This window comes from Salmo salar, chromosome 06, assembly GCF_965601325.2.
Source record: "Salmo salar chromosome 06, fSalSal1, whole genome shotgun sequence".
Taxonomy (NCBI): Eukaryota; Metazoa; Chordata; class Actinopteri; order Salmoniformes; family Salmonidae; genus Salmo; species Salmo salar.
The window spans coordinates 90,815,001-90,839,172 of NC_138296.1; the positions used below are offsets into that span (position 1 = coordinate 90,815,001).

A 24,172-nucleotide genomic window follows, 5' to 3' on the forward strand; every position below is an offset into this window, starting at 1 on the left:
CTGTCTCTCTATGACTCTCTCTGACTCTGTCTCTCTCTCAGACTCTCTCTCCATGACTCACTCTGACTCTCACTCTCTTTCTCTCAGACTCTCTATGACTCACTCTCTCTCTCTCTCTCTCTGACTCTCTCGCTCTTTCTCTCAGACTCTCTCTCTCTATGACTCACTCTGTCTCTCTCTCTCTGACTCTCTCTCTCTGACTCTCTCTCTCTCTCTCTCTCTCTGACTCTCTCTCTCTCTGACTCTCTCTCTCGTGAGATGTTCTACTAGAGCTGGGATGATAAACCGAAAAATGATCGACACCGACCACTTATCGCAGGCATTTTGCTGATATCGTTGATATCATTACGATAAGTAGCCTACACTTGAGAAATGTGACGTTTGAAATGAAATAAGCTTGCTAATATGGGTGATTGTTAAGGGAACAAATTGATGACTACAACCATCATACTAGTAGTAGTAGTTTAAAGGAGAATAAAATAAAAACTGATGCACATTAACGTTACAATTAATATGGATTAATATGGATTTATATGGATTTATATGGATTAATATGGATTAATACGGATTCATATGGATTAATATGGATTTATATGGATTAATATGGATATAGCCCAGCTCTATGTTCTAGATGTAATCGTGACTGGTTTCAAAACCATAAAAACAGTTTAGTTTATTAAGACCAGAAATGCATCTATAGACGCGCACGTGTGTGTGTGTGTGTGTGTGTGTGTGTGTGTGTGTGTGTGTGTGTGTGTGTGTGTGTGTGTGTGTGTGTGTGTGTGTGTGTGTGTGTGTGTGTGTGTGTGTGTGTGTGTGTGCCATTTCTCTTCCCCAGCCTGCAGTTTACCCACCTGGCCCGCGGTGGCGCTGTTCCATCCAGATGTAGCAGTTGTTCTGGGCCACGCCAGTTTGGTTGTCCAGGAAGGGCATACGGACGCTCCGCTCGGCACACAGACGGGCGTTATAGCTGCGACAGTGTTCTATGGCCTCACGGTAGAACTGGTCACCTAGCCTACACACACAAGAGAACAGAGACAGTTTTAGTTAACTTGGTTATGTTAACTAGGTTAGGTTAGCTTAGTAGGCTATAGAGATTGAGGAAGCAGCTGTAACGGGCCTTAAACCTGGTGCCAAATGTCTTACATACTGGGATGCTACTTGTCTTCAACTCACTCAAATTAATTTAACATGCTAGAGCTATCTTAGCTAAACATATTCCCTTCGTCTTAGTCAGAGCACACAGCTGCTGTTGAGCCATCCTGCTACAAAGACATGTCCTCTGAATACCAACATTGTTAGGGTTGTTTATTAGCATGGAGACGTGCTGAGTTGCTCTGTATGCATCAGCAGGCATGGTCCGGCTGGCCAGAATAAATCAAGTGCGTGTCGTAGGCAGCTGTGGGAAAGTCACAGCACCGCTGGTGGCTATGCTGTACAATCAACTCCATTATCCTAATGTAGTTCACCATCCCATGCAAACCATTCTAACCAAGTGAAAAACAGGAAACCAATCAACTCCATTATGCTAATGTAGTTCAACAACCTCTAGTAAACCATCTAACCGATTGAAAAACAGGAAACCAATCAATTCCATTATGCTAATGTATTTCTACAACCTATAGTAAACCCTTCTAACCGATTGAAAAACGGAGAAACACACTGTGGGAAGATGTTTACTGTCCAAATAAACTCAGCAAAAAAAGAAACGTCCTCTCACTGTCAACTGCGTATATTTTCAGCAAACTTAACATGTGTAAATATTTGTATGAACATAACAAGATTCAACAACTGAGACATAAACTGAACAAGTTCCACAGACATGTGACTAACAGAAATGGAATAATGTGTCCCTGAACAAAGGGGGGGGGGGGTCAAAATTAAAAGTAACAGTCAGTATCTGGTGTGGCCACCAGCTGCATTAACCTCTCTTGGGTAGTATTTTCACCTCCGGATGAAAAGCGTGCCCAAAGTAAACTGCCTGTTACTCAGGCCCAGAAGCTAGGATATGCATATTGGTAGATTTTGATAGAAAACACTCTAAAGTTTCTAAAACTGTTAAAATAATCTGTGAGTATAACAGAACTGATATGGCAGACGAAACCCAGAGGAATTGAAGTCATAGGATTTTCCATTTGTTTTCTATGGGATACCCTTATTATTAGGAATCTGGTTGCAGTTCCTATGGCTTCCACTAGATGTCAACAGTCTTTAGAAATTGTTCGATGTTCTTCTTTTGAAAAATGAAGAAGTAGTGCTAGTCATTGTAAGTGTCACTCCAGGTGGACTCTACTGTTTTGATGTGCGTATACTGGAGCACGCGTTACGTTGTTTTTATCCGGGATTGGAAACAGTTTATTCCGTCTTAAATTGTATCGGTTATTTACGTTTTAGGGTACCTGAGGTTGGATTAGGAACGTTGTTTGAAATGTTTGGACCAAGTTTACAGGTAACTTATTAGATACTTTGTAGTCATGTTGGGCGAGTTGAAACCGGTGTATTTCTGAATCAAATGCGCCAAATAAATGGACATTTTTGGGACATAAAGAAGGACATTATTGAACAAAAGGACCATTTGTGATGTTTCTGGGACATTTTGGAGTGCCAACAGAAGAAGATCTTCAAAGGTAAGGCATGAATTATATCGCTATTTCTGACTTTTGTGGCGCACCTGCCTGGTTGAAATATGATTTCATGTGTTTGTATGCGGGGCGCTGTCCTCAGATAATCGCATGGTTTGCTTTCGCCGTAAATCCTTTTTGAAATCTGACACAGCGGCTGGATTAACAAGAAGTTAAGCTTTATTTTGATGTATAACACATATATTTTCAACAATGTTAAATATTTGAATTTGGTATTTTTGAATTTCGAGCTCTGCAATTCCACCGGATGTTGGCCAGGTGGGACGCTACCGTCCCACCTGCCCATAAGAAGTTAAGTACTGCAGTGCATCTCCTCCTCATGGACTGCACCAGATTTGCCAGTTCTTGCTGTGAGATTTTTTTTTAACATTTTAGTCATTTAGCAGACGCTCTTATCCAGAGCGACTTACAGTAGTAAATGCATACATTTCAATTCATTTCATACATTTCTTTTTTCTCGTACTGGCCCCCCGTGGGAATCGAACCCACAACCCTGGCGTTGCAAACACCATTGCAAACACCATGCTCTACCAACTGAGCCACAGGGAGGCCAGAGATGTTACCCCACTCTTCCACCAAGGCACCTGCAAGTTCCCAGACATTTCTGGGGGGAACGGCCCTAGCCCTCACCCTCCGATCCAACTGGTCCCAGACGTGCTCAATGGGATTGAGATCCGGGCTCTTCGCTGGCCATGGCAGAACACTGACATTCCTGTCTTGCAGGAAATCAGGCACAGAACGAGCAGTATGGCTGGTGGCATTGTCATGTTGGAGGGTCATGTCAGGATGAGCCTGCAGGAAGGGTACCACATGAGGGAGGAAGATGTCTTCCCTGTAACGCACAGCGTTGAAATTGCCTGCAATGACAACAAGCTCAGTCCGATGATGCTGTGACACACCACCCCAGACCATCTCGGACCCTCCACCTCCAAAACGATCCCGCTCCAGAGTACAGGCCTCGGTGTAACGCTCATTCCTTCGACAAGAAACACGAATCCGACCATCACCCCTGGTGAGACAAAACCGTGACTCGTCAAAGAAGAGCACTTTTTGCCAGTTCTGTCTGGTCCAGCGACGGTGGGTTTGTGCCCATAGACGATGTTGTTGCCGGTGATGTCTGGTGAGGACCTGCCTTACAACAGGCCTACAAGCCCCCAGTCCAGCCTCTCTCATCCTATTGCGGACAGTCTGAGCACTGATGGAGGGATTGTGCGTTCCTGGTGTAACTCAGGCAGTTGTTGTTGCCATCCTGTACCTGTCCCGCAGGTGTGATGTTTGAATGTACCGATCTTGTGCAGGTGTTGTTACACGTGTTCTGCCACTGCAAGGATGATCAGCTGTCCGTCCTGTCTCCCTGTAGCGCTGTCTTAGGCGTCTCACAGTATGGACATTGCAATTTATTGCCCTGGCCACATCTGCAGTCCTCATGCCTCCTTGCAGCATGCCTAAGGCACGTTCACGCAGATGAGCAGGGACCCTGGGCATCTCTCTTTTGGTGTTTTTCAGAGTCAATAGAAAGGCCTCTTTAGTGTCCTAAGTTTTCATAACTGTGACCTTAATTGCCTACCGTCTGAAAGCTGTTAGTGTCTTAATGACCGTTCCACAGGTGCATGTTCATTAATTGTTTATGGTTCATTGAACAAGCATGGGAAACAGTCTGTGAAGTTATTTGGATTTTCACAAATTATCTCTGAAAGACAGGGTCCTGAAAAGGGGACGTTTATTTTTTTGCTGAGTTTAGATGGATGGGTTTGTATATGTATTTATGAGGAATCTCCATTAGTTCCTGCCAAGGCAGCAGCTACTCTTCCTGGGGTTTATTATGGATCCCCATTAGTTCCTGCCAAGGCAGCAGCTACTCTTCGTAGGGTTTATTATGGATCCCCATTAGTTCCTGCCAAGGCAGCAGCTACTCTTCCTGGGGTTTATTATGGATCCCCATTAGTTCCTGCCAAGGCAGCAGCTACTCTTCCTGGGGTTTATTATGGATCCCCATTAGTTCCTGCCAAGGCAGCAGCTACTCTTCCTGGGGTTTATTATGGATCCCCATTAGTTCCTGCCAAGGCAGCAGCTACTCTTCCTGGGGTTTATTATGGATCCCCATTAGTTCCTGCCAAGGCAGCAGCTACTCTTCGTAGGGTTTATTATGGATCCCCATTAGTTCCTGCCAAGGCAGCAGCTACTCTTCCTGGGGTTTATTATGGATCCCCATTAGTTCCTGCCAAGGCAGCAGCTACTCTTCCTGGGGTTTATTATGGATCCCCATTAGTTCCTGCCAAGGCAGCAGCTATTCTTCCTGGGGTTTATTATGGATCCCCATTAGTTCCTGCCAAGGTAGCAGCTACTCTTCCTGGGGTTTATTATGGATCCCCATTAGTTCCTGCCAAGGCAGCAGCTACTCTTCCTGGGGTTTATTATGGATCCCCATTAGTTCCTGCCAAGGCAGCAGCTATTCTTCCTGGGGTCCAAACACAATAATGCACTTACATTACACATAAAACAAAATATAAAACAGTACATTATATAACATTATTACACCACTATATATCTACAATACAAAATGTATAATACCACCATACAACAATATTACAATGTACGTGTGTGTGTGTGTGTGTGTGTGTGTGTGTGTGTGTGTGTGTGTGTGTGTGTGTGTGTGTGTGTGTGTGTGTGTGTGTGTGTGTGTGTGTGTGTGTGTGTGTGTGTGTGTGTGTGTGTGTGTGTGTGTGCGTGCGTGCGCGTGCGTGCCAGGGTTTCCGTTAGCTGCTAATTGCAGGCCTTAGGCTGTTATTGTTTTTTAAATCCGAGAAATAAAATTGTTGCCGCCCAAATGGAGCGGGAGAAAAAACAACAGCAGTCAGGCTATCCTGCCTGATGAGGCAGTATGCATTTCCAAAATCATACTTATTGTTTGAAACCTGAACGTTTTACTTCATATTATGAGGCATGTCTTTCTTACCTTGTTTGAAAATCAGACCATAGAAACGTGGAGGCAATTATATATATACGCGGAACGTTAGTTTCAAGTTTGGGGAAGCATACAATTTATCCTATAATTTCTACCGATCTGCATTCCAGTTACAATTTTCATATGCACATTTTCATGGAACAGTTTCATTTCAATAATAACGTTTTCGTTTATCATAATCATTGTCACGTGGTTAATTATTTAAAAAAAATCTTAATTAAAATGATATAAAAATATAAAAGCTAAAATTAAACTGAGATCACCAACTTCTGCCCAATGGCAACCTGGTCTCACAGCATTTCATATTATTCTGTACGTAAATCCGAGGGGGGTCCACTTAGTATGATATTTTACATTCCATATGGTCGTTGATCGGGGTGGGTGGGCGTATAATGCGACTGTCTTGCAACCCAAAGTTTGTGAGTTTGAATTTCATCACGGACAATTGTAGCTAATTAGTAACTTTTCAATTCCTTACTACTTTTTACCTACTTTGCAAATACTTAGCATGTTAGCTAATCCTTCCCCTAACCCTAACCTTAACCCTTTAAGCTAGTGGATTCTAGAGAGGTGAGTGGATTCTAGAGAGGTGAATGGATTCTAGAGTGCTGAGAGCTGAGTGGATTCTAGAGAGCTGAGTGGATTCTGGAGAGCTGAGTGGATTCTAGACCGCTGAGTGGATTCTAGAGAGCTGAGTGGATTCTGTAGAGCTGAGTGGATTCTGTAGAGCTGAGTGGATTCTAGAGAGCTGAGAGGATTCTGTAGAGCTGAGTGGATTCTAGACCGCTGAGTGGATTCTGGAGAGCTGAGTGGATTCTAGAGAGCTGAGAGGATTCTGTAGAGCTGAGTGGATTCTAGACCGCTGAGTGGATTCTGGAGAGCTGAGTGGATTCTGGAAAGCTGAGTGGATTCTGGAGAGCTGAGTGGATTCTAGAGAGCTGAGTGGGTTCTAGAGAGCTGAGTGGATTCTAGAGAGCTGAGTGGATTCTAGAGAGCTGAGTGGATTCTGGAGAGCTGAGTGGATTCTGTAGAGCTGAGTGGATTCTAGAGAGCTGAGTGGATTCTGGAGAGCTGAGTGGATTCTAGAGAGCTGAGAGGATTCTGTAGAGCTGAGTGGATTCTAGAGAGCTGAGTGGATTCTGTAGAGCTGAGTGGATTCTAGAGAGCTGAGTGGATTCTGTAGAGCTGAGTGGATTCTGGAGAGCTGGGATTCTGGAGAGCTGAGTGGATTCTGGAGAGCTGAGTGGATTCTAGAGAGCTGAGTGGATTCTAGAGAGCTGAGTGGATTCTAGAGAGCTGAGTGGATTCTAGAGAGCTGAGTGGATTCTGGAGAGCTGAGTGGATTCTGGAGAGCTGAGTGGATTCTGTAGAGCTGAGTGGATTCTGGAGAGCTGAGTGGATTCTAGAGAGCTGAGTGGATTCTGGAGAGCTGAGTGGATTCTGGAGAGCTGAGTGGAATCTGTAGAGATGAGTGGATTCTAGAGAGCTGAGTGGATTCTAAAGAGCTGAGTGGGTTCTAGAGAGCTGAGTGGATTCTGGAGAGCTGAGTGGATTCTGGACAGCTGAGTGGATTCTAGAGAGAGCTGAGTGGATTCTGGACAGCTGAGTGGATTCTAGAGAGCTGAGTGGATTCTGGAGAGCTAAGTGGATTCTGTAGAGCTGAGTGGATTCTAGAGAGCTGAGAGGATTCTGTAGAGCTGAGTGGATTCTAGACCGCTGAGTGGATTCTGGAGAGCTGAGTGGATTCTGGAGAGCTGAGTGGATTCTCGAGAGCTGAGAGGATTCTGTAGTGCTGAGTGGATTCTAGACCGCTGAGTGGATTCTGGAGAGCTGAGTGGATTCTGGAGAGCTGAGTGGATTCTGGAGAGCGTCCCCTGGTTACTGATGGAATAGTCCAGGCAGAGTCCCCTGGTTACTGATGGAATAGTCCAGACAGAGTCCCCTGGTTACTGATGGAATAGTCCAGGCAGAGTCCCCTGGTTACTGATGGAATAGTCCAGACAGAGTCCCCTGGTTACTGATGGAATAGTCCAAGCAGAGTCCCCTGGTTACTGATGGAATGAATAGTCCAGACAGAGTCCCCTGGTTACTGATGGAATGAATAGTCCAGACAGAGTCCCCTGGTTACTGATGGAATGAATAGTCCAGACAGAGTCCCCTGGTTACTGATGGAATGAATAGTCCAGACAGAGTCACCTGGTTACTGATGGAATAGTCCAAGCAGAGTCCCCTGGTTACTGATGGAATGAATAGTCCAGACAGAGTCCCCTGGTTACTGATGGAATGAATAGTCCTGGCAGAGTCCCCTGGTTACTGATGGAATAGTCCAAGCAGAGTCCCCTGGTTACTGATGGAATAGTCCAAGCAGAGTCCCCTGGTTACTGATGGAATAGTCCAAGCAGAGTCCCCTGGTTACTGATGGAATGACTAGTCCAGGCAGAGTCCCCTGGTTACTGATGGAATAGTCCAGACAGAGTCCCCTGGTTACTGATGGAATGAATAGTCTAGACAGAGTCCCCTGGTTACTGATGGAATGAATAGTCTAGACAGAGTCCCCTGGTTACTGATGGAATGAATAGTCTAGACAGAGTCCCCTGGTTACTGATGGAATGAATAGTCTAGACAGAGTCCCCTGGTTACTGATGGAATGAATAGTCCAGACAGAGTCCCCTGGTTACTGATGGAGTAGTCCAAGCAGAGTCCCCTGGTTACTGATGGAATAGTCCAAGCAGAGTCCCCTGGTTACTGATGGAATGAATAGTCCAGACAGAGTCCCCTGGTTACTGATGGAATAGTCCATACAGAGTCCCCTGGTTACTGATGGAATAGTCCAAGCAGAGTCCCCTGGTTACTGATGGAATATGTGCATTGTTTTTGTGTGTCTGGTAGTGGAAACAGCTTTGTCAGTATTGTCAAACGAGTCAAATGCATTTTTAGTAGCAACCAAAGGCTCAAACACCAATGATTTATATATACACTAGATGACTTCCAGGGGGCTGTGTTCAGAAGCTATCGCGCCTCCATCTTGGCCCCCCCCCCCCCCCCCCCCCACCACCATTTATTAACGTCTACATTTGTTTCTGTCATGTTTATTCTATTACAGACACTTTAGTGAATACATTTAAAATATATTATGTGAGCAAAACATACAAATAAAATAACAAATTATATAAAAACATTTTCTATTAAAGTCTAATTTTTGGAGATTACTAATGTTATTGTCCCCACTACAACACAAAAATACTTACATACATTACATTTTTTTCCTTGAAACATTTAATTGAAATACTGTAGAATTTCATTCAGGGCCAATATCGCAGACCGGTGGCTTGAAAGCCTCTCAATGGTCAATACAAAGCATCAGCAATCCAGGGTTTATGTATGTGTATATATATATATATATATATATATATATATATATATATTATATATATATAATTGGTGCACACACGCACACACACGCAGTGAGAGGCCAATGGAATGTTTTCAGAGGGGAGGACAGGAGAGGATGACAGGAGAGGAGGACAGGAGAGGCCAGGAGGGGACGACAGGAGAGGAGTGGAGGGCAGGAGAGGAGAGGAGAGGAGAGGAGGGGAGGGGAGGGAAGGGAAGGGCAGGGCAGGAGAGGAGAGTGAAACTCTGCAGCTGCCAGGAGGCAAGTGACACTTATCAAGACGTTGGAGAACGGAAATGCCAAACATACTTTTTCTCTCTGCATCTGTGTGTCTCCCTTCATCTCTCTCGCTCTCAATCCCTCTCTTTCTCCATCTCCCCTGTCACTATATCCCGTCTCCCTCACCCCATGCTCTCTCCCCAAAGACTGTACCTCTCCAAGGACTTAGGTCCCTCCTCTCCTCATGCTTCTATATTCTAATGTCCTCTCTTTCCTCCTATTCAACCTCTAGGACCCCCTGGCCAATCACAGGTGCCTAATGAATAATCATGGAGCTTTTCATTGGATGGCTGACATTCTATTGTAATAGCATTCCGTATGCATAAAACACTGCTAACAGCCCCTCCCCCACGGGGACAGACAAACCTCTTGTTCATGACAATAAATTGAAAGATCACTTCTATGTTTCCAATTAAATAGCAGCTCTACAGGATACTCTCTGTCTCTCCTCACCTCTCTCTCTCTCTCCCTTCCCCCTCTCCTCTCCCACAAGCCCTCTAGACCTGACATTTCTAACACCATCACTCCCCATGCTGTCAGGCTCTTAAAGAAAGACACACAAACAGAGAGAGAGACAGAGACAGAGACAGATAGAGAGAGAGTGAGAGAGAGACAGAGAGAGAGACAGACATAGTGAGAGACAAAGACAGAGAAAAGGTTTTGATAGAAGACAACAACCCCACACCACCTTGTAACCAGAGTCAGAGAGACAGTCAGCAAGACAATAAGAGAGGAGAGAGAGAGCGATAGACAGTCAGCAAGACAATAAGAGAGGAGAGAGAGAGAGTCAGATAGACAGTCAGCAAGACAATAAGAGAAGAGAGAGAGATAGACAGTCAGCAAGACAATAAGAGAGGAGAGAGAGAGATAGACAGTCAGCAAGACAATAAGAGAGGAGAGAGAGAGAGTCAGATAGACAGTCAGCAAGACAATAAGAGAAGAGAGAGAGACAGTCAGCAAGACAATAAGAGAAGAGAGAGAGATAGACAGTCAGCAAGACAATGAGAGAGGAGAGAGAGAGAGAGACAGTCAGCAGTCAGCAAGACAATAAGAGAAGAGAGAGAGACAGTCAGCAAGACAATAAGAGAGAGAGAGAGAGAGAGACAGTCAGCAAGACAATAAGAGGAGAGAGAGAGAGAGAGAGAGAGAGACAGTCAGCAAGACAATGAGAGAGGAGAGAGAGAGAGAGAGAGAGAGAGAGAGAGAGACAGTCAGCAAGACAATAAGAGAGGAGAGAGAGAGTCTTACATGCTGACTAGAACGGGCGTGCCCCATTGCGCGCATGTTGATTTTGTCCATCCACACCAGACTCTATCAGGAGACGCAGGTTGAAATATCAAAACCAACTCTGAACCAACTATATTAATTTGGGGACAGGTCGCTTGCAGAAACGCTATTAGCGCACACCACGCTAACTAGCTAGCCATGGGTAACGCTGCTTCGAGGGTGGCTGTTGTCGATGTGTTCCTGGTTCAAGCCCAGGTAGGAGCGAGGAGAGGGACGGAAGCTATACTGTTACACTGGCAATACTAAAGTGCCTATAAGAACATCCAATAGTCAAAGGTATATGAAATACAAATGGTATAGAGAGAAATAGTCCTATAATTCCTATAATAACTACAACCTAAAACTTCTTACCTGGGAATATTGAAGACTCATGTTAAAAGGAACCACCAGCTTTCATATGTTCTCATGTTCTGAGCAAGGAACTTAAATGTTAGCTTTCTTACATGGCACATATTGCACTTTTACTTTCTTCTCCAACACTTTGTTTTTGCATTATTTAAACCAAATTGAACATGTTTCATTATTTATTTGAGGCTAAATTGATTTTATTGATGTATTATATTAAGTTAAAATAAGTGTTCATTCAGTATTGTTGTAATTGTCATTATTACAAAAAAAAAAAAAGGCAGATTAATCGGTATCGGCTTTTTCTGGCCCTCCAATAATCGGTATCGGCGTTTAAAAATCATAATCAGTCGACCTCTAGTGCATATTGTTTGCATACAAGATTTGTGTGTCCCTAGCAGTGCTTCCTCCATTAGAGAAGTTAAACCCTGTTGTCCAGAACCCTCATCTAACCCTCCTGCAGCCCTTACAGAACCCTCCTAACCTTCATCTAACCCTCCTGCAGCCCTTACAGAACCCTCCTAACCTTCATCTAACCCTCCTGCAGCCCTTACAGAACCCTCCTAACCTTCATCTAACCCTCCTGCAGCCCTTACAGAACCCTCCTAACCTTCATCTAACCCTCCTGCAGCCCTTACAGAACCCTCCTAACCTTCATCTAACCCTCCTGCAGCCCTTACAGAACCCTCCTAACCTTCATCTAACCCTCCTGCAGCCCTTACAGAACCCTCCTAACCTTCATCTAACCCTCCTGCAGCCCTTACAGAACCTTCCTAACCTTCTTCTAACCCTCCTGCAGCCCTTACAGAACCCTCCTAACCTTCATCTAACCCTCCTGCAGCCCTTACAGAACCCTCCTGGGCCTAACATAGGAGCTCAATCAGATTAGAGCTAATGTTATGATATCAGTAGCCTGCTCCAGGTGACCCCACTGGCCTGGACAAAGACAGCCAGGAGAGGGGCTCTGATCTGGGATAGGGGAGGCTGGGAGGGAGGCTCCTCTGGATGGGGAGAAGAGGGGTGGGTAAGGGAGATGGGGGTTTAGGGAAGAGGAGGAGGGAAGAGGTAGAGGAAAAGATGGCAGGGGAGAGAAGAGGAGCAGGGGAGGGGGCTCAGGAAGCCTTTGTGAGGTTTTCTAGGAAGACGGGGGGAGGGAGAGGAGAAGGGAGAGGAGGATGGGGAAGGAGGGAGAAGAGGAGGGAGATTAGGGAGAGGAGAGGGGAGAAGAGGGGGAAGGAGGGAGAGGAGGAGGGGGAGGAGGATGGGGAAGGAGGGAGAAGAGGAGGGAGATGAGGGAGAGGAGAGAGGAGAAGAGGGGGAAGGAGGGAGAGGAGGAGGGGGAGGAGGTAAAGGAGGAGGGAGATGAGGAGGGAGACGAGGATGGAGAGGGGGAGGGAAAGGAGGAGGGAGATGAGGGAGAGGAGGAGGGAGATGAGGGAGAGGGGGAGAGAGATGGGACTTATGCCAAGGTCATGTTCCCTAAACCCAGACAGACTCATGTAGGAAGAAGAGAAGGAGAAAGAGAGGGAAAGGATAAATAGATATGGAAAAGGAGAGGGGAGAGGGGGAGAGATGGCGAGGGAGAGAGGGAAAGGTAGAGAGATTGAGACTCCAGATCTACTTTGGTTTTGATCTGTGGGCTGAGCCGGGGTCCACTGAGGATTCCCTTACAGCACAGTGGATCACTGAGGATTCCCTTACAGAACAGTGGATCACTGAGGATTCCCTTACAGCACAGTGGATCACTGAGGATTCCCTTACAGCATAGTGGATCACTGAGGATTACTTTACAGCACAGTGAATCATTGAGGATTCCCTTACAGCACAGTGGATCACTGAGGATTACCTTACAGCACAGTGGATCACTGAGGATTACCTTACAGAACAGTGGGATCACTGAGGATTCCCTTACAGCACAGTGGATCACTGAGGATTCCCTTACAGCACAGTGGATCACTGAGGATTCCCTTACAGCACAGTGGATCACTGAGGATTCCCTTACAGCACAGTGGATCACTGAGGATTCCCTTACAGAACAGTGGATCACTGAGGATTACTTTACAGCACAGTGGATAACCAGCCCAAACTAACTTCATATGACATATGACATACCAAAAATAATGTCTCTATACACACTCTACACCCGTTCACACACACTCCCTCTCCCCTCTCAGACACAACCAGGTCTCATAGTTTTACTTTGAAATTTGACGTATTATGGATGAACGTCAATTATTTTACTCATTAAATCTGCGTGGCTACAGGTTTAACACAGAAACAACTCAAAAGGTTAAATGTATTAATTCAGAGTGGTTAAGGTCAGGATCTATGGTTTGGGGAAGGCTTAAAACAAAAGAATTAAAAACAACACGCTGTTTCCATCAAGTTTCATCCAGTATTCTCTCTCTTCGCCTCCGAGCATTATGAGTTGACACCATTGCAGGTCAATAGTTTTTATTCTTTTGGTGCCGAGGAAAGACATATATCGACGTTCCTTTTTTTCAAACATCCAAAATCGAAGTCTATTTCTAGTGGTCAGCCTACACACACACACACACACACACACACACACACACACACACACACACACACACACACACACACACACACACACACACACACCCTGTCCCTCTCCCCCCTCCCACACACACACACACACACACACACACACACACACACACACACACACACACACACACACACACACACACACACACACACACACCCTGTCCCTCTCCCCCCCCCCCTCCCACACACACACACACACACACACACACACACACACACACACACACACACACACACACACACACACACACACACACACACACACACACACACACCCCTCTACCTCTCCCCTGATACATTCAGCCTACACACAGCTGTTCCAGTGTTTAGAATGAAGGTTGGACTGAAAGCACACAGCAAATTCCCCCCAGACAGACAATTCCCCCATCACTCACTCTAGCTCCCTCTCCCTCTCATGCAAAATGGGGGCGTAGGCCAAACTTCTGTAGGCCAGACACACACACATCCACACACAGACGGAGGCAAATGTGGGGGACACACACACACACACACCCCAGCCATGTACACGCACACACAGAGCCCCCTCTCACGCCAAAACACACACCCCTTCTCCAAAACATTTCCCCTCTGCACAGCCCGCTCCCTAATCTACACACACCCCTTCTCCAAAACATTTCCCCTCTGCACAGCCCGCTCCCTAATCTACACACACAGAGCCCTCTCTGGCCACCTCTACATCTCTCATGGGTATTCCCTCAAACCTCACAGTTCAAATCACAGAGACAAACATTTTCAGTGAGGGCACTGCACGCGACCCTGCAGAAATAGGCCATTGTGGCCGACTGTCTTTGTGGGTAATGGTATTGTTCTGCAAGCTGCGTTGTTATGGCATATAAGCAATATTTTCCCCTTATATGGACAGATCCTAGATCAGCATTCCTACTCTGAGAAAGGATGTGGATACAGGCCCAGGTCTCTTTCAAACTTCAGAAGACTGAAAATAAAGGTTAAATAAACATGAATAACATAAATAACGTCTATAATTCAGTTTTAGACAGGAGATCAGATAAATAAATGTGAATAATGTGTAAGACGCCAGACGATGTGTTTTACGATGTGTTTAGGGGCTCCCGAGTGGCGCAGCGGGTCTAAGGCACAGCATCTCAGTGCTAGAGGCGTCACTACAGATCCTGGTTCAGTTCCAGGCTGTATCACAACCGGCCGTGATTGAGAGTCCCATAGGGCGGCGCACAATTGGCCCAGCGTCGTCCGGGTTAGGGATTGGCCCGGGGGTAGGCCGTCATTGTAAAATAAGAATTTGTTTTTTTTAACTGACTTGCCTAGTTAAATAAACGTTAAAAAAAGGTCAAATAAAAATGTATAAAATGATGATTAAATATACTGATTCATGCTATTCTTCAGAGACAGCAGCAGCTCTATCAGACAGGCTGTTATCTCCTGGTTAATGTAACTACATCCCTCTGGAGAACATGTATGTCTGTTTTATGACAACATGTGCTTCCCTAATCCCAGACACAACAGGCTCAAACACAACATCATTCCAGACCTCCTGTTCAATGTCAGGTAGTTAAATTGGTAATAACTCAACTCATTCTGACAGAGAATAGCCTTACTCATTGGTAATTACATGGTAATAACTCAACTCATTCTGACAGAGAATAGCCTTACTCATTGGTAATTACATGGTAATAACTCAACTCATTCTGACAGAGAATAGCCTTACTCATTGGTAATTACATGGTAATAACTCAACTCATTCTGACAGAGAATAGCCTTACTCATTGGTAATTACATGGTAATAACTCAACTCATTCTGATAGAGAATAGCCTTACTCATTGGTAATTACATGGTAATAACTCAACTTACGCTTCAACGTCTTATTAACATGCTTAGACTAAATACATAGGAGATGATCCAGTCCACTGCTGTTGTACTAAGTCATCATTGGACACTACTCATCCTCCTGTTCCACTACAGACCATTCCCTGGGACAGACTGTCTTATTATACTAATGTAGGTTGGGACCAATGGGACATATGTCTCTGTAATAGGAGGAGTTGGCTCGGTCCTTGTGACCCCCTGTTGTTTTGGAGGGATCCTCCGTGGCTGTGTTTAGGGGAGAAGGGGGGGGTCCTGGTGAGCAGATGGGGCATTCTCTCTCTCTCTCTCTCTCTATATATATATAGATATATATATATATATATATATATATATATATATATATATATATATATATATATATATATATATATATATATATATATATATATATATATATATATATATATATATATATATATAAATAAATTCAAAGGGCTTTATTGGCATGGAAAACATATGCCAAAGCAAGTGAAATAAACTCAGCAAAAAAAGAAACGTCCTCTCACTGTCAACTGCGTTTATTTTCAGAAAACTTAACATGTGTAAACATTTGTATGAACATAACAAGATTCAACAACTGAGACATAAACTGAACAAGTTCCACAGACATGTGACTAACAGAAATTGAATAATGTGTCCCTGAACAAAGGAGGGGGTCAAAATCAAAAGTAACAGTCAGTATCTGGTGTGGCCACCAGCTGCATTAAGTACTGCAGTGCATCTCCTCCTCATGGACTGCACCGGATTTGCCAGTTCTTGCTGTGAGATGTTACTCCACTCTTCCACCAAGACACCTGCAAGTTCCCGGACATTTCTGGGGGGAATGGCTCTAGCCCTCACCCTCCGATCCAACAGGTCCCAGACGTGCTCAATGGGATTGAGATCCGGGCTCTTCACTGGCCATGGCAGAACACTGACATTCCTGTCTTGCAGGAAATCAGGCACAGAACAAGCAGTATGGCTGGTGGCATTGTCATGCTGGAGGGTCATGTCAGGATGAGCCTGCAGGAAGGGTACCACATGAGGGAGGAGGATGTCTTCCCTGTAATGCACAGCATTGAGATTGCCTGCAATGACAACAAGCTCAGTTCGATGATGCTGTGACACACCACCCCAGACCATGACAGACCCTCCACCTCCAAATCGATCCCGCTCCAGAGTACAGGCCTCGGTGTAACGCTCATTCCTTCGACGATAAACGTGAATCCGACCATCACCCATGGTGGAACAAAACCGCAACTCGTCAGTGAAGAGCACTTTTTGCCAGTCCTGTCTGGTCCAGCGATGGTGGGTTTGTGCCCATAGGCGACGTTGTTGCGGGTGATGTCTGGTGAGGACCTGCCTTAAAACAGGCCTACAAGCCCTCAGTCCAGGCTCTCTCAGCCTATTGCGGACAGTCTGAGCACTGATGGAGGGATTGTGCGTTCCTGGTGTAACTCTGGCAGTTGTTGTTGCCATCCTGTACCTGTCCCACAGGTGTGATGTTCGGATGTACCGATTCTGTGCAGGTGTTGTTACACGTGGTCTGCCAATGCGAGGACGATCAGCTGTCCATCCTGTCTCCCTGTAGAGCTGTCTTAGGCTCTCACAGTACAGACATTGCAATTTATTGCCCTGCCACATCTGCAGTTCTCATGCCTCCTTGCAGCATGCCTAAAGCACGTTCACGCAAATGAGCAGGGACCCTGGGCATCTCTCTTTTGGTGTTTTTCAGAGTCAGTAGAAAGGCCTCTTTAGTGTCCCAAGTTTTCATAACTGTGACCTTAATTGCCTACCGTCTGTAAGCTGTTAATGTCTTAACGACCGTTCCACAGGTGCATGTTCATTAATTGTTTATGGTTCATTGAACAAGCATGGGAAACAGTGTTTAAACCCTTTACAATGAAGATCTGTGAAGTTAGTTGGATTTTTACGAATTATCTTTAAAAGACAGGGTCCTGAAAAAGGGACATTTCTTTTTTTGCTGAGTTTAGATAATAAACAAAAGTTAAATAAACAATTAGAAATGAACAGTAAACAAAACATTTAAAGGAATAGAGACATTTCACATGTCATATTACGGCTACATACAGTCTCTCTCTCTCTCCCCCTCACTCCCTCCCTCTCTCTCTCCTGTCCCGTACCACCACTCCTCTCTCTTATCAGGTCCTTCTCTCAACAGACAGATGGGCCAAGGAGGATCAGCCGGGTCACCTGTGATACAAGTCAGTATCCGACGACCTTCACCCATGTCTGAGAATGTCGGGAGATGACGTGGAAACCGGCCACTAGGGGGCAACACAACAGTGAGCTCTGTTACCTTCAAGTAGATTTGGGTTTTACAGGGTGTTGTGGATGGTGGATGGCCGTAAGCATCTGCTTCTGGTTCCAAAGGTTGATGACTAACCTTAAGAATTCAGAGTTGATGCCTAAACTTAATCCTGACCTTAAAACATTTGAAGTTAATGCCTAAACTTAACCTTGAACACTTTGAAATTTGATGTTTGAAACAACTTTGAAATTTGACGTTTGGAACAACTTTGAAATTTGACGTTTGGAACACTCTTAGAATCATATAAAAATTGTTTTATTTTATGTAGAGAACAGGATACAAGCCATGGATAACAAACCACCCACTGTCTCAAACCAGGAAGAAGGCCAGAATAGCTCCTATCAATAGGACACACATATGCACCCTTCTCATCTGTCCATCTCCTAAGCACGGATTGTAAGTATATACATGGCACAGGAGGTTGGTGGCACCTTAATTGGTGAGAATGGGCTTGTGGTAATGACTGGAGTGGAATTCGTGAAATGGTATCAAATATATCAGACACATGGTTTCCATGTGGTTAATGCCATTCCATTTGCCCGTTCCGGACATTATTTGAGCTGTCAGCAGCCTCCTGTGATACATGCATTCCCTCTTGTTAAAGCTGCAATATGCCACTGATTTATAGATCTGTCATTCTCATTGAAAGCAAGTCTAAGACGCGGTAGATCTGTTCTATGTGCGCAATTTCTATGCTTCCCGTTCTTACGTTTCATTTTTTTTGCGTCTTTTACTTTCGGTTTTGTACACCAGCCTCAAAACAGTTGAAAATACAATATTTTTGGGTTATGGAAAATATATTTCCCAGCGGTTTAGATGGTACAATGATTCTCTACAATGTACTAGCTTGTTTAGTCACATTAAACTGAAATTACAAATGGCAGTACGATTTCTGCATAGTGCATACAAAAATAAATTAAAAAGTGTTTTATTTTATGCAGAGATCAGGAGACCAAAGCCATGGATAACGAACCTCCCACTGTCCCAAACCAGGAAGAAGGCCAGAATAGCTCTTATCAATAGAACAGGGCTGTTGTTACCAGCTAAGTGCAAACCCAACACCTCTCATAGAATCCAAACAGTCAGATGGAAACCACTCAACCTAATGTGATAAGGCTCCAGCACCAAGAGGATATATTCTAATATCTGATTTATATATATATATAATGTGCCTTCAGAAAGTATTCAGACCCTTTGACTTTTTCCACATTTTGTTAGGTTACAGCCTTATTCTAAAATGGATTACATTGTTTTTATTTCCCCCATCAATCTACACACATTACCCCATAATGACAGTCAAAAACAGGGGTTTAGAAATTGTTGCTCACTTATAAATAAATAAAAAATTAAATATCATATTTACATAAGTATTCAGACCCTTTACTCAGTATTTTGTTGAAGCGCCTTTGGCAGAGATTACAGCCTTAAGTCTTCTTGAGGCTGTAAAGCTTGGCACACCTGTATTTGGGGAGTTTCTCCCATTCTTCTCTGCAGATCCTCTCAAGCTCTGTCAGGTTGGATGGGGAGCGTTTCTGTGTGCTTAGGGTCGTTGTCCTGTTGGAAGATGAACTTTCGCCCCAGTCTGAGGTCCTGAGGTCTCTGGAGCAGGTTTTCATCAAGGATCTCTCTGTACTTTGCTCCTGTCATATTTCCCTTGATCCTGACTAGTCTCCCAGTCCCTGCAGCTAAAAAACATCCCCACAGCATAATGCTGCCACCACCATGCTTCACCATAGGGATGGTGCCAGGTTTCCTCTAGACGTGACGCTTGGCATTAAGGCCAAAGAATTCAGTCTTGGTTTTAATCAGACCAGAGAATCTTGTTTCTCATGGTCTGAGAGTCTTTAGGTGCCTTCTAGCAAATTCCAAGTGGGCTGTCATGTGCCTTTTAATGAGGAGTGGCTTCTGTCTGGCCACTCTACCATAAAGTCCTGATTGGTGGAGTGCTGCAGAGATGGTTGTCCTTCTGGAAGGTTCTCCCATCTCCACAGAGGAACTCTGGAGCTCTGTCAGAGTGAATATAGGGTTCTTAGTCACCTCCCTGACCAAGGCCCTTCTCTCCTGATTGCTCAGTTTGGCCATGCAGCCAGTTCTAGGAAGAGTCTTGGTGGTTCCAAACTTCTTCCATCGAAGAATGATGGAGGCCACTGTGTTCTTGGGGACCTTCAATGTTGCAGACATTTTTGGTACCCTTCCCCAGATCTGTGCATCGACACAATCCTGTCTCGGAGCTCTACGGACAATTCCTTCGACCTCATGGCTTGGTTTTTGCTCTGACATGTGCCTTTTCAAATCATGTCCAATCAATTGAATGTACCACAGGTGGACTACAAGTTGTAGAAACATCTCAAGGAGGATCAATGGAAACAGGATGAACCTGAGCTCAATTTTGAGTCTCATAGCAAAGGGTCTGAATACTTATGTAAATTCTAAAAACCTGTTTTCGCTTTGTTATTATGGGGTATTGTGTGTAGATTGCTGAGTATTTTTATTTATTTAATCCATTTTAGAATAAGGCTGTAACGTAACAAGGGGTCTGAATACTTTCCAAAGGCACTGTATGTATATATCACTGTATGTCATACCAGGCTCTCTCTTTCCCTCTGACACAATGCAAACAAAAGGTACTTCCTGCTCTAACTGAATTCCCTGAAATAGTTAATAATAGGCCTACAATATAGACAGGTTAATAATACGATATAGACAGACTGGGACAGGTTAATAATATGATACAGACAGACTGTGACAGGTTATTAATATGATACAGACAGACTGGGACAGGTTAAATAATATGATATAGACAGACTGGGACAGGTTATTAATACGATACAGACAGACTGGGACAAGTTGAATAATATGATATAGACAGACTGGACTACAGTCTGGGACAGGTTCAATAATACGATAGACAGACTGGGACAGGTTCAATAATATAATATAGACAGACTGGACTACAGTCTGGGACAGGTTAAATAATATGATACAGACAGACTGGACTACAGTCTGGGACAGATTGAATAATATGATATAGACAGTCTGGGACATGTGTATTAATATAATATAGACAGACTGGACTACAGTCTGGGACAGGTTAAATAATACGATACAGACAGACTGGGCTATAGTCTGGGACAGGTTAAATAATACGATACAGACAGACTGGGCTATAGTCTGGGACAGGTTAAATAATACGATACAGACAGACTGGACTACAGTCTGGGACAGGTTAAATAATACGATACAGACAGACTGGACTATAGTCTGGGACAGGTTGAATAATACAATACAGACAGACTGGACTACAGTCTGGGACAGGTTAAATAATACGATACAGACAGACTGGACTATAGTCTGGGACAGGTTGAATAATACGATACAGACAGACTGGACTACAGTCTGGGACAGGTTAAATAATACGATACAGACAGACTGGACTACAGTCTGGGACAGGTTAAATAATACGATACAGACAGACTGGACTATAGTCTGGGACAGGTTGAATAATACGATACAGACAGACTGGACTACAGTCTGGGACAGGTTAAATAATACGATACAGACAGACTGGACTATAGTCTGGGACAGGTTAAATAATACGATACAGACAGACTGGGACATGTGGAATAATATGATATAGACAGACTGGACTACAGTCTGGGACAGGTTAAATAATACGATACAGACAGACTGGACTACAGTCTGGGACAGGTTAAATAATACGATACAGACAGACTGGACTATAGTCTGGGACAGGTTGAATAATATGATACAGACAGACTGGGACATGTGGAATAATATGATATAGACAGACTGGACTACAGTCTGGGACAGGTTAAATAATACGATACAGACAGACTGGACTATAGTCTGGGACAGGTTGAATAATATGATACAGACAGACTGGGACATGTGGAATAATATGATATAGACAGACTGGACTATAGTCTGGGACAGGTTGAATAATGCGATATAAACAGACTGGAATACAGTCTGTCCACTGACCAGCTACTCCATTGAATGGTAACAGCCAAGAGCCTATGAGTGGCTGTCACGTCCTGACCAGTAAAAGGGGTTGTTTGTTATTGTAGTTTGGTCAGGGCGTGGCAGGGGGTGTTTGTTTTGTGTGTTTCGGGGTTTTTGGTTTATGTTCTATATTTCTATGTGTTTATTTCATTTTTCTATTTCTATGTCCAATTAGAGTCAGCTGATTGTCATTGCCTCTAATTGGAGGCCATATTTAAGTGGGTTAGTTTTCTCTTGTGTTTGTGGGTGGTTGTTTCTGGTTTAGTCTGTGCACCTTACTGGACTGTTTTCGTCGTTTGTTTTGTGTAAGTGTTTTGGTTTTCCTTCAATAAAAGAAAATGTTCAATATACCCGCTGCAGTTTGGTCCACTACCTACAACGACGCTTGTGACAGTGGCATCATAAGGAACTAGGTATCTTGTGTAACTGAATGCATATTTCAGCCTATATCCGGACACAAACATGTTGACTGCACTGTGTCTGGTTTCTCTGCTCTGCTGTTAGTGAAGGACCATCTGTTAGACCAAACAACGTAGCTTATTCAGTGAAGACCTGGAATGCAGCCTGTTTTCATGACTACCACTCCAACAATAAGCTGGGTCATAACTCTGTGCCAGACCCCTTCACTACATTCCACTGCAAATGTGGGTAAATATCTCCTGATAGTCTGTGTCCACCAGGGAGAGTCTGATTATGTCCCAAATGGCTCCCTGTTCCATAAATAGAGTGTCAAAAGTAGTGCACTATACAGGGAATATGGTTCCATTTGGGACAGAGACGTACAGCCTGTCTGTGAATAGATCCATGTCACTTCTCACAGACAGATAGAGCTGTAAGGCCTTTCCACAGAGACAAGCTTATATTCAGGCAGCAGGCAGCATTGACTACAGGAGGAGAACAATGACTACAGGAGAGCAGCAGTGACTACAGGAGGAGAACAATGACTACAGGAGGAAAACAATGACTACAGGAGGAGAACAATGACTACAGGAGGAAAACAATGACTACAGGAGGAAAACAATGACTACAGGAGAGCAGCAATGACGAGAGAAGAGTCCAAAACAGTGTTGACAATATTGACACACACAGTCAGACGTGTTATTCATCACATTACACAACTAGGCCTATACGCGGATCCTAGAAAGCGATCCCTCCCTGATGACACTGACTGTAAATACTGTAGTTTCCCCTTCGCCGACATGGTTTATGCCCGCTCAGCCTGATCGGACCACTCGCTCTGTAAATTTGTCGCAGACAGTAAAAAGCTGTCCGATGCATACTCAAATAATAGCCTGTCATTTTTGCAACACTTGTGAGTGTCTATCAGGGTACTATATATGTGTTTCAGTGGGAAAATAAACCCAGATTACACCTCTTTGAGTGATGGGCAGACTGTGGCTGTCTCTCAATAAGCGAGCGCACCAGAAGCGCTTGTTGGTTGACATTAATTCCAAGTAATAAAACGGACCAGGACAATGGAATAGTAAACGTGAAAGATCAACAAACACTTATTCTAAGGTTCTTAGTCTATACATGGAGCCGATTATGGAACAACTTTTAAAAAGGAAAATAAACTTGACTTGTCCACATAGCGTAAATCGGAGCGCAGAAGAACATTGTCGTTTCATGCATAGACAAATATTTTCTTAAAAGCGTCCGCATGATATGCTTTGTACACCGAAAACATTCGTGTAGAAACCAATAAATACGAACAAAACGAGGCATTTTTGTCCTAATGTGCACGGTGTGATATGTTTATAAACATCATTTAACATCAAAATAGCATATTCCATTATTCCACTCAATTTGTTGTCCTTTTCTACTTTATTGAACGCAACCATTGCATGCCAGCGAAAACGTTTTCTTGGTATAGAATATAGCATTTTGAGAATTACTTACGATTTGAGAGGATTCTGAATGACAGTCGCCATTTTGCTGCTAGACAGTAAGCAAATATTCCAAATCTCGGAGCTGTTTGGGACCCTATGAAAAAAACAACCAGTAAGGTTTTAGGCGACCTGCTCCTTAACCAATACAATACCAGGATGCAGGAGTAAAGGCGTGGTTTATGAGAAAACTGTCAAAAGCGTTTCATAAAGACGATGAGCCAAGGCTACACACTGTACAACTTTATATTGCACACATGCAAATCATTACAGTGTACTAGTCAGTATAAGTCATTTGCATAGTGTAGGCATATCCTCGGGCATATGAAACAGATATAGCAAGGAGTGGCTGCATTTTCTAAAAGGGAAAAGAAAAGCGTTGCCAGTGGTCCTGTGTTCCTTTGTGCCTGTCCCAAACAGACCATCTTTATTTTCTCAGCATATCAAATCAAATCAAATATTATTGGTCACATACACATGGTTAGCAGATGTTATTGCGAGTATAGCGAAATGCTTATATGGAGACTCTTCTTCATTCAGTGGCATTTAGCAAAACAAATAGAATGGCACTAGAAGATATACATAATATTATGTAGCAGTGTAGTAAA

General features: G+C 44.0%; 1 protein-coding gene across 1 annotated transcript in view; it reads right to left on the reverse strand.

Annotated features, from left to right (window-relative positions):
• The window catches only part of dpf3 (double PHD fingers 3), a 57,993-nt gene extending 34,170 nt beyond the window's left edge, over window positions 1–23,823 (reverse strand). The window contains 2 exon segments of the mRNA XM_045721128.2: window positions 855–1,015; window positions 23,578–23,823. Of these exon segments, the coding sequence (XP_045577084.2) occupies window positions 855–1,015; window positions 23,578–23,609 (193 nt within the window). The 5' untranslated portion in view covers window positions 23,610–23,823.
• Window positions 23,824–24,172: the final 349 nt, after the last annotated feature.